At 47.2% G+C, this 15,415-nt stretch overlaps 1 protein-coding gene across 3 annotated transcripts; it reads right to left on the bottom strand.

The window, feature by feature from the left end:
- Window positions 1-573: 573 nt before the first annotated feature.
- LOC140362655 (vesicle-associated membrane protein-associated protein B-like) lies at window positions 574-7,655 on the bottom strand. Of its 3 annotated transcripts, none has more exons than XM_072448801.1 (6): window positions 7,413-7,655; window positions 5,712-5,864; window positions 4,228-4,331; window positions 4,077-4,154; window positions 2,638-2,833; window positions 574-1,571 (listed from the first exon to the last, which is right to left on the bottom strand). In XM_072448801.1, exons 1-6 carry the CDS (start codon window positions 7,468-7,470, stop codon window positions 1,444-1,446), a joined length of 717 nt encoding a protein of 238 aa, XP_072304902.1. In that variant the 5' UTR covers window positions 7,471-7,655; the 3' UTR covers window positions 574-1,443. The 3 variants fall into 3 exon arrangements, with proteins under 3 accessions (XP_072304902.1, XP_072304901.1, XP_072304903.1); XM_072448800.1 differs by having other exon boundaries at window positions 574-1,596; window positions 2,648-2,833; XM_072448802.1 differs by having other exon boundaries at window positions 574-1,596; window positions 2,648-2,779.
- Between the last annotated feature and the right edge of the window lie 7,760 nt (window positions 7,656-15,415).

The raw sequence follows: 15,415 nt of genomic DNA, 5'->3' as shown, positions 1-15,415 counted from the left end.
ACTCGGTCACAATAATCATATTGACTAAATATTAAAAATAGAAACGCTGTCGTACAAACATTTCATCTGTGAAGCGTGACAAGGATCATTTCAGTGGCTCATTATTGCGGATGCACCGATACAGATACCAGTCTGTGATTCTCATTCATTCAGGAGTTTTCCAGTGTAGAAGAGATTCAGTTGTAGTTTATGAAAACAGTGTCCAGATGATACAACTGAATCTCTTTATAGTGTACATAATACAAATATTTAGTAAAATTAATAAAAGCCGTTTTTAAAAAATGTAATTATGGATTCCATCAATTTTATTTCTGGCCATTTGTAGAACTGTGAGTATTGTATGTTTTGTTTTGAATACTGCTAAAACAGCCTGACTTTAAGTGCAGTGGTCTGCCTCCCTCTGCTGGACACTGAAGGTAGTGCAGTAATAGCAACAAACTAATAAAATGGAAATTAAAACGTTTACAAACATTACAGGGGTTAATACAAGTTGGACTAAGTAACATTTATGATCAGATTACGCAGTACAAACCTCGACTAATTGTATTCAAATTGAAGTGTTAAGACATCATCCCACACGGTTTGAACGTTTTTAATTAAAGGATGAGATAAATGGTTTATCACAAAGACAGTCAAGGAAAAAAAACATTGAATAGAAGAAACAACTCAAAGTGAATATGGTTTCTATTATATTTATCACTCAAAATAAACTGTTGAGGTCAGTTGATACAGACAGCATTTTCCGTATAGTGCAAGTGAATATTTCATTTAACCGATGCACAGTGTTGTACAGTCGTGAAGAAGCGCAAACCTGCCGCCATCTGCGAAAGAGATTCAAATGAAACTACGGCAACCAGAAGATGTCATTTACAGAGGTTACCATGGCGCATTTTCAAACTGACAAACATTCCGACAATACTTTTTAACCGCAGAAACATTTTGGACTGTGAAAAGAAAGAGTTGTTGAACCAGCCTCTAGTCGAACATACAGGAAATACTTTTTTTTAATAGACATTCTGTAATTTTAATCTAACTCGCTATAGAACATTCCCACCAGGCAAGAAGCCGCCCTGAAAGAGGGAAAGAAAATCAACATGCAGCTCCTTCCGGCTCAGTTAAGACGAGGTGAGCCTTAAGAAAATGACATATCGGTATTAAATAAGAATATCTGGACATTCCAACCGCATTCGGCGTAACTTTTGATTCTCTGAGGAAGAAAGCAGACAGCAAAATCAAGTTTTAATTCACAAAAAGGCTGAAGTTATGATCCGAAGTGCCTTCCGTCAATTGGATATTGCCTGTGACATTAAAAAGAAGAACAGAACGTGACGCGGGTTATGCCTCCTCCGTCACGCCAGCGCCCGACAGTTCCTCCTCGACGTTTGGCCCGGCGGCGGCCGGGAGCGTTCCGGGGACGTTTGCGGTGCCGGCGACCCCCGACGGTTACAGGAACAACCGACCCACGACGACGCCCACGAGGAGGAAGACCACGCACAGGATTCGTCCGGTCATGGAGTCGCTTTGGAGGGAGGCCACGCCGGACGAGCTGGAGACGGAGGAGGAGCCCACGTGTCTCCTCCTCAGGCCGTCGTTTTCCTGGGAGACACGGGACGTTAGCGTTCGGAAGGGTCAGGAAAAACACGTTTCTTTTGCGCAAATTGTGCCGAATTCACGGAACGATGGAATTCTGGGTCTCCCCAGTGTGATGGTTAGGAACTCGGCTCTACTTCCTGTCATTTACCGCTCATCTTCACAAACTGCTACTGGTGTAAAACTGTCATCGATGTTAAATAAGACCAAATAAAGTCAACGTTAGAAAACCAAAATGACCCGTCGTGTGCACAGAGCCGGTTTGGCCCGTGTTTGAGTTTTGACTTTGGGAGGAAGAAATTGGACTCGTTCGTGTTTCTTCATCGAGTTCTACCTCAAGGCTCTTGAGATGCATTAAGCAAAACCACTTCTATATAAGAAATATTTGGTCTGTAATCTCTGCTATCTCTAGAATGGCCTTTATGAAAGTATTATCACTACGTGGATACACATTTTTCTCCTTTTCCTTGCCACACGCTGACTCAACGCAGATCTGGCCCTGAGCTGGTTCCTCTCTTGCCAGAAACGCTAAAAATCACTTTGGCTGCTCATGGTCCTGGTCCTAGTCCTATCATTTTGTAGATACAGTTTAGTTTTGGACCCGGGCCCTGAATGGAGCTGATGTGGCATCTTGCATCTTTAGATTAGTGGTACTATAAAGCCATTAAGATGCACCGTTCCGTGTCGAGTTAAGGGTGTGTTAATACAAATTTTATTTTATAAAAGTGCCTAAATTACTTTTGTGCTTTTTGACATCACTTCTGCACTGGGAAATATATAAATATGTTTTAATTTGTTGTTCTGTAGTCGCAGCATTAGAAGTTTGAATGTACAAAGGGCCAAAAGAGCTCAAATAATCTACTTTACACTCTTTCAAAATAAGAGCATAATGTGATATTTCTGCACTTTGGTGATTAATTTCACTCTCCACATTTGACATTCAAAGAACTTTTCCCTTCTCTCACTCTTTCCCCCTTCTCTCACTCCCCCCTACCTCTCGCAGCCTCCTTCCTGTGGTCGTTTCCTGAACTTTAAGGCCCGCCATAGAGTCTCTCACCCGTATCTGTTTGTTCTCCTCCCGTAGCCGCTGCACCTCGCTCTGCAGCCGCTTGCACTCCTCCAGGATCTTCTTGGCCTCGCCGTCGTCCAGGGAGGCGCTGGAGGACTTGGGCAGCGCGGACGCCTCACTCTTTAGGGAGGGGGCAGAGGAAGAAGACAGGGATTTGGTGCTTTCGCCCTCAGGCTGTGGAGGAGGAGGAGGGAGGGGTGGATGAGACAGAGGTGAGGCGGGGGAGGGGCATGCAGAGATGGGAGGGAGATGTCAGTATAACAAAATAGCAGATGAGCAAATAAAAAGGTGGAGTGTGGAATGTGGACATCCTGAAGAGATAATGGGATCGTAAGTGACCACAGTCAGTTACCACGGTAACAGACTGTGGTGACAGGCTTCAAGTTAAAATGAGCTCACGGCCCCAATAACATTTATTTAATTTGTTTACTGAATGACTAAATGTCAAATTAAAAGAACTACTCTCCAAATGCTCAAATACAAACTTATACTTATGACTGCATTTGCTTTAGGGAAACGCCTCATGTGTGATATTCATGTGTGTTTGAAACGTAACATTACTATAATATTTTAAGTGGCTTTTAAATAATAAAACACCCTTTGTAACCACAAACCAATTGTACTTTTCTAATTAATGATAGGATGTTTAGGCCCCAGCTCTGAACAAGGGGCTAACCCTCAGCAGGAAAGGAGTGAGGAGACGAGGGGAGGAACAGGAAACTGAGTTGGCCCATTTGAGTCTAGAATTAAACATTATTTCTACTTGATTTGTGAAACGGACTCACAAACAACAGAAATGCGGGCTTCATCTCATCTTTAAGAGGAAAAAGTGAGAATACTTCTAAAACAATATTTTAAATACAGAAGGAGCTCATCAGTCCCATTATGTTTGTAAATGTGTTCGGGCTGAACAATTCACCAAGACTGCAACTACTTTTCTGTCAAATGTCGTTTAGTCATTTAGATTTTAAGCTGTGCAATTATTAATAATTATAAACAATTAAAGTTACAGCAAAACATCTCAAATCAAGTAGAAATTATTCAGCCCAAATAAATGTGCTTTTCATGCATGATATAAAAAGTTATGTTATGATCAGAGCACAGCCTGACACTAGAGGTTCTATTCAAGTACAAATACAAAGGATTACAGAGACGTTTAGTGAATAAAGATCTAAAATAAAAATGATCAATTCAATAATTTCTAAATCCTCAAAGATCAGAGGAGGAAGTATTACAATCCTCTATAAAAGCATGTTGTTTGGAGCAGAGTTCTTGACGCACTCTTATGAAAACCACGTCACTCATTTACATAAGAAATCATATGCTACGAAACGCCCTTTAAACTTCCGAATATGGAATATGGAGCCCGGTCACGGTCTCCTGCGGGCGCCGCGATCCCCCCGGGAAACACACTCACGTCTTCGTTCTCCGGCGGCATCTCGAACGTGCACCTCAGCCTGGTGTCCATCAGCTCCTCGGGCCGGGCTTCTCTCCACTGCGAACACACGACATCGTTAAGCGTTACCGCGTGCGCAGCGTCGATGAAAAAGGGACGAGGCTGAACTCACCACCGCCTCCATGTCGGTCATGTTGTCCGGCGCCAGCATCGACATCACCATGAACTTGTGTCTGCTCCGGTCGTTGGGGTCGTACTCGAACGGCTGCAGCATCACTGAGCGAGAAGAGACGCAATATGAGAGAGGCGACGATGAGAGAGACGCAACGATGAGAGAGACGCGATAACGAGAGAGCCGCGACGGCCCGAGAGCCGCGACGGCCCGAGAGCCTCGACGACCTGAGAGCCTCGACGACCAGAGATGCAATTCGAAAGAGACGCGACGATGAGACGGAACGAGAGGCCAAAAAAGGCAATAAAAGGAAAGGTTGACTCTAAACTCTCTGGACTCGGTCGTGACCATGTTAATGTTTTTAAGGCAGAAAACACTGTCTTCACGTCTTGTTAAAACATAAAATATACTATACACAACCAATTAACATTGCCCGTAAAAAGTACTCGATGGGTATGTGGACTACTTCGCTTTGTGGCGTTGCGTTTTAATATTATATAATATAATATTAATATATATAGCTGCATTTAGAAACAAATAACTCTAAACACTATATCTAAACACAGAGCTAAATAAAGCTTTAATTTTCAAACTTTGTCCTTTTTTCCCCTAAATGAAGGGTATGCGTTCTAACATTTTAAAATAGATTTGATCCTTATTTCAATAAACACCAACATTTTTGTTATACATATATACATTTTTAAATGCAGGTGTTAAAAATGTCCAAACAAAGTATAGAAACTATCGGCCTAATATCGGTTATCGGCCTAAAATGTCCTCATCGGCGCACCACTAGTACATTCTGTTTTGTTGGTCTATTAAAATAAATCAATCAATCCGAGAGCCTACTTTATTAACCCATGTTTTGTGTTTAGGGGCTGCAAGCAGTTGTCATTATGGGGGTCAAGACTAAAAAGGGTTGAGAACCACTGTGCTAAACCACAAAACTCGTCAGGGCACTCTGGTTCCAGTCTACAGCTGCAAAAAGAACAAATGAGGCTAAACGGAGCTGAGAGACATTCAAGAGTGTCGTCTAGTGATTAAGCATTAGCAACAACACTTTGCAGCTATGGTTTCTAACAACCTGGCGCTGAATTTGTCCTCATTATTCCAGCTCCGCTTGACCATCCGTGAGCCCAAAGGCTGAAGGTTACAAAACCATCAAAGTAAACGGTCTTTGAGGTGAAAGTCTTCAGAGGAGAGGACCCGGACGAGGGCTTCTCGGATTGGTCTTCACACTCGCATCTGTGGCAAACCCTTACATAATATAATGTAATGTATGCGTTGTTACACAGTGTGGTTTTCTTACTGGTTGTGAGTCCAAACTGGGAATTACATAGGACACGGAGACTTAGCTTAGCATAAATATTGTCCCTACACATGGTGGAAGTTTCCCCAAAACCAATATTGACATGAGCCCCGAGATGTCCACGTGCAGCTCAAATGTTGCTGTGAGCAGTAGCAGTGAGTGCAGAGGTACACACCGGACACGTGGATGGAGGCGCCCGCGTCGATGACTCCACTGTTGGGCCGCACACAGTACCTGCGCGGCGCTGTGGTCTTGACTTTGAAGCACACATTTCTGTGGGTGGGGTTGGTGAGCTTTAGGGTGGCAGTGACCACGTCTGTGAAGGGGCCTGTGCCAAAGAGGAGAGGAAGTACAGTCAGAATCGTACAACTGTGCGCAGAGATTGTACTCAATATATTTATGAGCGGTCATCTTTTGAAGGTGAAAAGTCCTCAAAATGGCACCTATAAACAAGAATCTATAAGTATTGTCAATGATAGTTTATACAGGGCAGATAGTCAGACGATATCATGTCAAAACAATATTAAATATGTCTTTAAACATATTAGATGAGGTTTAAATCAGACAAATGTGAAATGTCATTACTTTTCCATTTTCAATTATTTTCTAATCTGCTTGTGGTGACAGTTTTTACTTTAAACGATATACAATATTACAATGTTTCATAGCTTTATAACAGGCCAATACTGATGTATTTAAGATTACGTTTGTGCAGGTTGTGGCCCAGCAAAGAAATACTGTCGTTTTAAATTTGTATTCTCAACAAATATTGCTATCTTGCAGATCATCACGTGCAATATATTGATTATAGCATATATATATATTTATTGGAGTCCCAGCTCGATTAAGAAGTTGTTATTATGCCATCATAAGCCAATATAATAAACACCATTATTTACAGCTCCCCTTCAATCACAAATGCAACCAGAAACCATCACAGGAGTGGGCAACATAATAATAATTTATTATCATTATTATGCATCTAAAATGTGTATGATTCAAGAGGCATCAGTGACTTTAGCGCAGACTCTTTGTCATGGATTAGTTATATTAAAGTCACACTATGCAACCTCTCTAATAGAGGGTGTGAAGAGGTCATCTGGAATGTTCTGCAGTATGGCATTACAAACCATCTAGGCTATCTCCATGGAAACAAGCAAGTGAACAGAATATCTTGTAGCCCCAAAAACATTTCAAATCGAGTAAATATTATTGTTCCCATACAGTGGAACATTCCAGGCAAAGCAATAACATCTCCATGGAGACGAGCACGTGATGGACCCTCCTCACGGTGCACCTTCAAACCATTAAATCATAGCTGCATCAGCCCTCGTGCTCGGACCTGTCCCATTTCTATTCTATAATCGATTATTACACATCGAGGGTGAGTGAGAACCTCGATTACTTTAACAGACTGTATTTGACATTCATGAGTTTAGCTTCCCGTTACATTCTGGAGGACGTATTCCCCTCCAACACTTCCAATATTGTCTTAATCGCTATAGCAACTGTCCTCAATGTCTCATCATTCAAGAAATCCATGGAATCTAAAGATGCCTTAACGCTTACGCCTATTAATAACCCACCATGCAGTTATAGCGCACAAATATAACGCAATGGCCAAGTACTCGGGGCACACGGCACGTTATGAATAGTTAATTGGACAATATTGAACAGGTTGTTGATAGTGGGCCTGCTCTGACGTTGCAAAGACGGCTAGCGGTTAGCATAGCCGCAACACCTGTGTCAAATACGTAACATTAGCTACATAAAGCTAATAACACTCCAATCTACGGTCAACTCCGAGCGCGTATCGTTTCCCGCGGGGTTTGTCTCGAGCTTCGGAGCCCCGGTCCCGGACGGCCCGCGGCGGTACCTCGGAATCGTAGCTCGTCGTGCGGCTCTAGCGCCAGGACTTGATCAGGTCTGGCCATGTCCCAGGCTTCTTCCCCTCCAGAAGAAAGGTTTGCGGCGGAAGGACAGGCGAGGTGAGGCTCGTCGTCAAGACCAAAACACCGTGGCGACTCCGGAGGGCGGTTTCCCGGTGGAGCGAGGGGACTGACAGCGGCGGGAGAGAGGCGGTCGGAGTGAGTGCCACCGACAGCTGCTCCTCGGGGCTAACAGGCTAACGCTGCTAGCTTTAACGGAAAGACGGAGCGGAAGTGACGTATCACAGGGGCGTGTACGTAGACTAGACTTACTTTTGTTTTATTCTTTATTATTTACACTTTTAGACTTCATTCTCGGATGCCGGCTGCCGTGGAGCGCCAAGGAGCAGGAAGAAGAAGACTTCTGTGCTTCAGAAGAATAAAGTCTAAAGAATAGTCTTCTTCTATGGTTGTTGTTGTTATGGTTGTTGTTGTTGTTGTTTTTTATGGTGGTTGGTATCCAAGTGTTACATTACCGCCAGACTTTATTCTTTACACTTTATCCTATAGACTCCATTCTTCAGTTCTTCTTCTTCTATGGTTGTTGTTGTTGTTGTTGTTGTTGTTGTTGTTGTTGTTTTATGGCGGTTGGCGTCCAAGTGTTGCATTACCGCCAGACTTTATTCCTCAGACTTTGTCGTAGTCCTCAGACTCTGTTGTTGTTGTTGTTTTATAGCGGTTGGCATCCGAGTGTTACATTACCGCCAGACTTTATTCTTTACACTTTATCCTATAGACTCCATTCTTCAGTTCTTCTTCTTCTATGGTTGTTGTTGTTGTTGTTGTTGTTTTATAGCGGTTGGCATCCGAGTGTTACATTACCGCCAGACTTTATTCCTTAGACTTTGTCGTAGTCCTAAAAGTTCTTCTTCCAGTGCTTTGACTTCCAGTGCTTTGACTAAGCCCAAGAGGTCATGAGATGTCTCAGACTCTGTCGTAGTCCGTAAAAGTACTCCTTCCATTGCTTTGGTGTTACAAAGCCCATGAGGTCATGATGTGTCTTTGTGACTTGTCGTAGAATAGTTGTTGTTGTTGTTTCAGAGACCGATCGGCTTTATTCCAGGGCGACTCTTCTTGTTGTTGTTGTTGTTGTTGTTTTATGGCGGTTGGCATCCGAGTGTTGCATTACCGCCAGACTTTATTCCTTAGACTGTCGTTGCTGTTGTTATTGTTTTATGGCAGTCGACAGCCGAGTGTCGTATTACCGCCAGACTTTATTCCCCAGACTTTGTCGTAGTCCTAAAAGTTGTTCTTCCAGTGCTTTGACTTCCAGTGCTTTGACAAAGCCCAAGAAGTCATGAGATGCATTTGTCATTGTATCCTATAGAAGTTCTTCCTCCCCTCAGACTTTGTCGTAGTCCTTAAAAATTCTTATTCCATTGCTTTGGAAGTACAAAGCCCATGAGGTCATGGGACGTCTTTGTTGTTTTACAAAGCCCATGAGGTCATGGGACGTCTTTGTCGTTTTATCCTTTAGAAGTCCTTCTTCCATCACTTTGGCGTTTCTAGGCCCATGAAGTCAAAGCGCGTTAGAACATCCTCTTGCTCCTCATCCTCGGCTCAGTCTCCAACACCCCCCAACTCTATAAACGTTTACCCAGCCCTGTGCTACATAAGTAAGCAACCACAGCCTGACACAAACCCTGTGACTGGATCGCCAGAACGTTCCGCAGATTGAACTCCCGCCCATTATTCCGAAACCACAAGGCCAACCCGGCCCTTTCTCTATCATAAGCCTCACAGCAAATCAGCACATGCTCGACAGTCTCTGGCACCCGACAGTGACCACACAGACCGGTCGGATGTTTGCCTATCCTACTCAGTGACCAATTGAGTCCAGTATGGCCAATCCTCATGCGGGCGAAGGCCCTTTCCTCCCACGCGTTCCTGCCCATAGACCCGCAAGGACCCACACTACCCTGTATGTGATAGAGATGCCGTCCAGTAACACAGTGGCTCCAAAATTCCTGCCAAAGGCCGACCACATGACTCTTGATAACGGGCTTGATTTCAGACTTGCCCAACTCAACCGCCACATCAATTGATGGCCGCCGAAGGGAACGTTTAGCCAGTGCATCAGCCATTTCGTTACCATCCACCCCCACATGCGCAGGGACCCAAATGAAGGAAACCCTCACATCCTTCCTGGACAGGGAGAGCATCAGACAGAAGATGCCATTCAACACATCCTGTCTGCAATCCGATTTCCCAGATCTAATGCTTTGCAATGCAGAAAGGCTGTCAGAGGCCACCACAATGCCGCAACACTGCAAAGCAGATTCCGCCCATTCCAATGCCAACCGTATCGCTATAAGTTCCGACGTGAAAACAGAAAGGCGATCTGTCAACCTCTTCTTGACCGCTAGCCCCAGGTCAGGCACAAAATAAGCGGCGCCAGTACGCCCACTCTCAGGATCCCTAGACCCGTCGGTATAAATAAACACATCACCTGAGTGCTTATCGATGAGCGCTTGAACGGCAAACTGCGGTGTCCTCCCAGCGACTCCTCTAAGCTTGCCATGCAAGCTAACATCAACAGGAGCCGGGACAAACTTCCACGGAGCTATAGCAGACAAAGCCACCGACGGGCTCACACGCAGATCACCAACCCCCGCAAGCCGCGCCTTCGCATTTCCTACCTGGCTGAAAACCATACCGCCAGCCTCACTCTGCCCCCCATCAACCCTGAGAAAGTCCCTCACCGGGTGAGAGCTCGTATGACCTTGCACATTCACCCAGTAAGCCAACAGAAGTTCTAGCCTCCGGAGCCGTAACGGCAATTCCCCCAACTCAACCTGCAGCGCCGAGACAGGGGAGGTCCTAAAAGCCCTACAGCAGATGCGCAAGGCCTGGGCTTGCTCCACATCAAGCTTCTTTAAGTTAGTCTCAGCCGCAGACATGTAGGCTATGCAGCCGTAATCAATAGCCGCCCTCATGACGGCCCGATAAATACCCAGGAGCGACCTTCTGCTGGCCCCCCAGTCCTGGCCGGATAGACAACGAAGCAAGTTATTCACCCTTTTGCATTTACCACTGACCTCATCAATGTGCCGACGCCAACTAAGCCTCTCGTCAAAGGTGACCCCCAAGAACCTCACCTCCCTGACCTGTTCGAGTACCTGCCCATGCAGTCGAAGGGAGACGTCCCTATGCCCATTGAAGAAACAGATCACTTGAGACTTCCGTACGGACAGTTTAAACCCCCACTTCAGGGTCCACTGCTCCACCTGCTGTATTGCCCTTTGCAGTTTCGCCTCGTAAAACCGGAGATTCCTCCCTCTCACCCATAGAGCGCCATCGTCAGCATAAAGGCTCCTCCCAACAGACCCATCCACGTCGTCAAAGATGTCCTTAATCATAACATTGAACAAGATAGGGCTACACACACTCCCCTGCGGGATCCCATTCTCCACCCCATAGACCCCAGAGTAAGCAGCGCCCACTCTGGTTTGGATACGCCGGCCAGACAGAAAGCTCCGGACCCAGTTAAACAGTTTACCCTTCACACCACACTTCCGCAGCTTAATGAGGAGCCCATCCTTCCAAACCATATCGTACGCCTTCTCCACATCAAAGAGCACCGCAATAACCTTTTCTTTCTGAGCCCTGGCCAGCTGGATATCAGATTCCAAACACAACACGGAATCCATGGTGTTCCTGCCCCTACGGAAACCACTCTGGTGCGCGGGAAGCAAACCCCGACTCTCCAAGAAGTAATCCAACCGCTCGGTAACCATGCGCTCCATCGTTTTCCCGAGCTGCGACGTCAAGGCAATCGGCCTATAACTTGAAGGGTCAGACGCTGGCCTACCCGGCTTCAGAACCGGCACCACCGTAGACTGTTTCCACGCAGATGGAACACAACCTGAATCCCAAACACGGTTGAAAAGACCCAGGACTAGCCCAAGCGTGTCATCAGTCAAATGAGAGAGCATGTCATAGCACACCTCATCTTTACCCGGGGCTGTCTGTTTCGCCTTAGAAAGTGCTCTCCTTAGCTCAAACAAACTAAACGGAAGGTCAAGGTCATCTTGAGTCGAAGGCTGGTGCCCAATCAGCTCAGAATTCTGGGCCAAAGTACTCTCCCTGTAGTGCCTTTCCGCAGATGAGAGATTGTCAGAGCTGTGCACCGACACAAAGGTGCTGGCCAACAGTTCAGCTTTGTCAACGTCGCTGACTGCTTCAACACCATTCAGTATTAGGACCGGGGTCCCATGACGGCGCTCAACCCCATGCATCCGCTTAATCATCCCCCAAACATCCCCGAGACGCGTTTCTCTCCCAATTTTGGAACAATACCGCCTCCAATAGGCACTCTTGGCCGTTCTCACAGTTTTCCGCACAACAGCGCGGGCCCTCTTGTAGTCAATGAGGGCACCCTCAGTGTGGGCAACCCTTAGCCGGCGAAACGCCGCATTTCTCGCCCTAACAGCATGACCACATGCTTCAGTCCACCACGGCACCCGCTTCCTATGTCCACTACCACCACTCCTAGGAATCGTGCCTACCGCTGACTGCGTGATGAGCGAGACAATTGCACTATTGAGATCATCCACCTGAGTCAATCCTCCTTCCTGCAGAACCCTAGAACCATCATCAGCTTTCCTCAGGAAAGCCCCCCAGTTCGCCCTTGCCAACTGCCACCTCTGGATCCTCGTCCCCCTGACCACACAGCTCCCAAAGCCAATCACGGTGCGGACTAGATAGTGATCGCTACCAAAAGAAAGATTACCAAGAACCTCCCAACTACAAACACCAGCTAACTCCTTGGACACAAGTGTAAGATCTATTGCACTTTCCGCACCGGTCCCCATATCATAGCGGGTCCCACCCCCATCATTCAGACAAACCAACTCCCTTTGATTGATAAAACCCTCTACCACCTGCCCATACCTATCGGTACCACTACCGCCCCACAAAGCGCTATGCGCATTAAAATCCCCACACCACACGGCCTTTCCCCGAACATCCTTACCGATACTATGTAAGGACTCTAACGTTAACTCACCACACGGATTATAAAGGTTAACCACAGTAACAGCTTCACCACCCAGCCAGACCCTCACCGCCAGGGCCTCCGGCGCTTTACTCACACTGACAACAACGTAATTTAGGTCATCTCGGACAAACACAGCCACACCTCCGCCTCTACCCTGCTCCCTATCATTCCTAACACACACATACCCTTGTATCCCAAAACCCCACCTAGGTCGTAACCAAGTCTCCTGCACGCACATAACGTGAGGCTTGTTCAACAAGGTAGAGACAAAATGCTTAAATTCCTGGCCATTAGCACGAAGACTACGCGCATTCCATTGCAAGACAACCACCGCCATTATGAGCCCCCGGAACCTGACGGCGCATCGGGAGCCCCCCCACTCCCACTGCCAGAATGGGGCAGGGCGCCCTCCCGCAGCGCATCCTCTATCTCCGTCCACTTGGGGCCCCCAGCTCCAAAGTACTTCCCTGCAGCCTTAGCGATGATCTTAGTCTTTTCGGATCTCTTCTTGGTTTGCCCAGTACAGTTAATCACTTCCACTATAAAGAGGAAGAAATCTTTCCTCTTCACAACCAGTACATCCTCCGCACCCACAGGGCCTCTGCCCGTGGAAGCCACACTCACAGGCATCCCAGTGGGGACCTCCCCCTGGCCGCGGGCAACGCTGCCCCTTTCCCTGTCGCCTAGGACACCAGCAGCACTGGCAGCCCCCACTGCATCCACCGTCACCTGACTACCAGACACCTTCTTGACCGCATCCGCGTAGGATATGCCTTGAGAGGCTCTAACTTTTTGCACCTCAGCAGCCCTCTTGCTGAACACGCATCCCCCGTAGGCAGAGCTATGCTCTCCCCCACAGTTACAGCACTTGAGTTTTGCTCCGTCGTCACACTTCCCATACTCGTGGTCTCCTGCACATTTACCACACTTCTGCTTCCCTCTACAGACCGCTGCAATATGCCCAAAGCGCTGGCACTTGAAGCAACGCAGGGGCGGCAGAACATATGGGCGTACGCCATAGCGCATGTACCCAACGCACACCACACGAGGCAGGATCCCACCTTCAAATCTAATCATTATCGACAGGCTGTCACACCTTACCCCATCCCGGGTCATCTTCAACCGCCTAGCATCCACCACCTTAGCTCCAGTCAAATTCTCCTTTATGTCATCTACAGATGTCGTCGTAGGGACGCCTACTATAACTCCCCTGACCGTGCCTCTTACAGCATCAGACACAAGAATGTCCTTCCCCCCCAGACACTTAGCTTCAATCGCCTTCCTTTGCTGAGCCACGTCCTTGCACACGACCAGCAGCGAGCCATCCCTAAGGACACTCGCATGCTTGACCACTCCCACAGCTACAGTCAGGCTCCTTGTCAACGCCATCGGATCCCCAGGTGACGATATGAACAGCGGGGAGGACTCCCCTGGAGCCACTGATCCTGTGCAGCGTAGGGCGTCTTCTTGCTCGTCTATGGAGGGCTCTCTCAGTGAGGAGCAGGGCGGGGGGGTTGCAGATGTCGGGGATGTGAGTTCAGAGTGTAAGGTGTTGTTGTTGTTGTTGTTGTTGTTGTTGTTTTATGGCGGTTGGCATCCAAGTGTTGCATTACCGCCAGACTTTATTCCTCAGACCTTGTCGTAGTCCTCAGACTCTGTCGTAGTCCGCAAAAGTACTCCCTCCATTGCCTTGGTGCTACAAAGCCCATGAGGTCATGATATGTCTTTGTGACCGGCTTTATTCCAGGGAGACTCTTCTTCACCTTCCTCTCCTTCTTTGACGTTCGGTGCTTCCACCGTACAGCTTTATTCTTCAGGCTTCATTCTATAGGCTTTAATATGTCCACTGATGTCGCCGCTTGGTAGCCGTGCGTCTACGAGACTGGGCGAGGACAGGAGACCACCCCCACCCCCATCTCGTCACTCTGATCACTCTGACTCCCCACAAGCAGACCCCCATCACTCCGACTCCCATTTAGCGCCTTTAGCCTGTTTTCTATATCTGCCCAATCAAGCTCCTTTGTTCCAAGGAATCTCCCTGCAGCTTTAGCAATGATCCTGATCCTTTCAGTTCTGCTTTGAGTCTGAGCAGCACAGTTTACAACATCCACCATAAAGAGTACAAAATCCTCTCTATCCACAACCAGGGTATTCTCATTAATTCTGGAACCTGCACACTTGGGACCTCCACTCTTGAAACCTTCACACTTCTTGGGAGCCACGCTGGCCTCTCTCATTTCGCCCTGGCTGGGAGCAGCGCTGGCTCCTCTCTCTGTATTTACTCTAAACTCGTTACTTGAAACTTTCTTGACTGCATCTGCATAGGATATACCTTGAGAGACCTTTATTTTCTGCACCTCAGCAGCTCTTTTGCTAAACCTGCATCCCCCGTAGGCAGAGCTATGTTCTTCCCCACAGTTACAGCACTTCAGTTTTGCACCCACGTCACACTTCCCATACTCGTGATCTCCTGCACATTTACCACACCTTTGCCTCCCTCTACAGACCGCTGCAATATGCCCAAAGCGCTGGCACTTAAAGCAACGCAGGGGCGGCGGAACATATGGCCTGACGCTATAGCACATGTACCCAATGAACACCTTACTAGGCAGGCACCTCCCTTCAAGTGTTACCATTACCGACAAGCTGTCACATCTTACCCCAAACCGGGTCACCTTCAAACGCCTAGCGTCCACCACCGTAACTCCCGTCAAATTCTCCTTAACTTCATCCACAGACGTCGCCGTAGGGACACCTACGATAACTCCTCTGACCGTGTTTCTTTCAGCATTAGACACAAGAATGTCCTTTCCACCCAGACGTTTAGTTCCAATCGCCTTCCGTTGCTGAGCCGCGTCCTTGCACACGACCAGCAGCGAGCCATCTCTAAGGACACTCGCACTCTTTATCACTCCCACAGCTACAGTTAGGCTCTTTGACAATGCCACTGAA

Source organism: Eucyclogobius newberryi, unplaced genomic scaffold (assembly GCF_026437365.1).
Source record: "Eucyclogobius newberryi isolate DKJ021-1_F unplaced genomic scaffold, fEucNew1.0.hap1 SCAF_17, whole genome shotgun sequence".
In the NCBI taxonomy this organism is placed as follows: domain Eukaryota; kingdom Metazoa; phylum Chordata; class Actinopteri; order Gobiiformes; family Gobiidae; genus Eucyclogobius; species Eucyclogobius newberryi.
This window is presented reverse-complemented; position numbering and strand designations above follow the sequence as displayed.

What these genes read in the sequence shown, in the direction of transcription:
- LOC140362655 (XM_072448800.1), bottom strand. Translation starts at nt 7,470, where the DNA reads ATGGCCAGACCTGATCAAGTCCTGGCGCTAGAGCCGCACGACGAGCTA. An exon ending in TGACCGACATGGAGGCGGTG is followed by an intron (nt 4,155 to 4,227) that starts GTGAGTTCAGCC and finishes GTGTGTTCGCAG; the next exon opens with TGGAGAGAAGCCCGGCCCGA. An exon ending in TGCCGCCGGAGAACGAAGAC is followed by an intron (nt 2,834 to 4,076) that starts GTGAGTGTGTTT and finishes CCTCCTCCACAG; the next exon opens with CCTGAGGGCGAAAGCACCAA.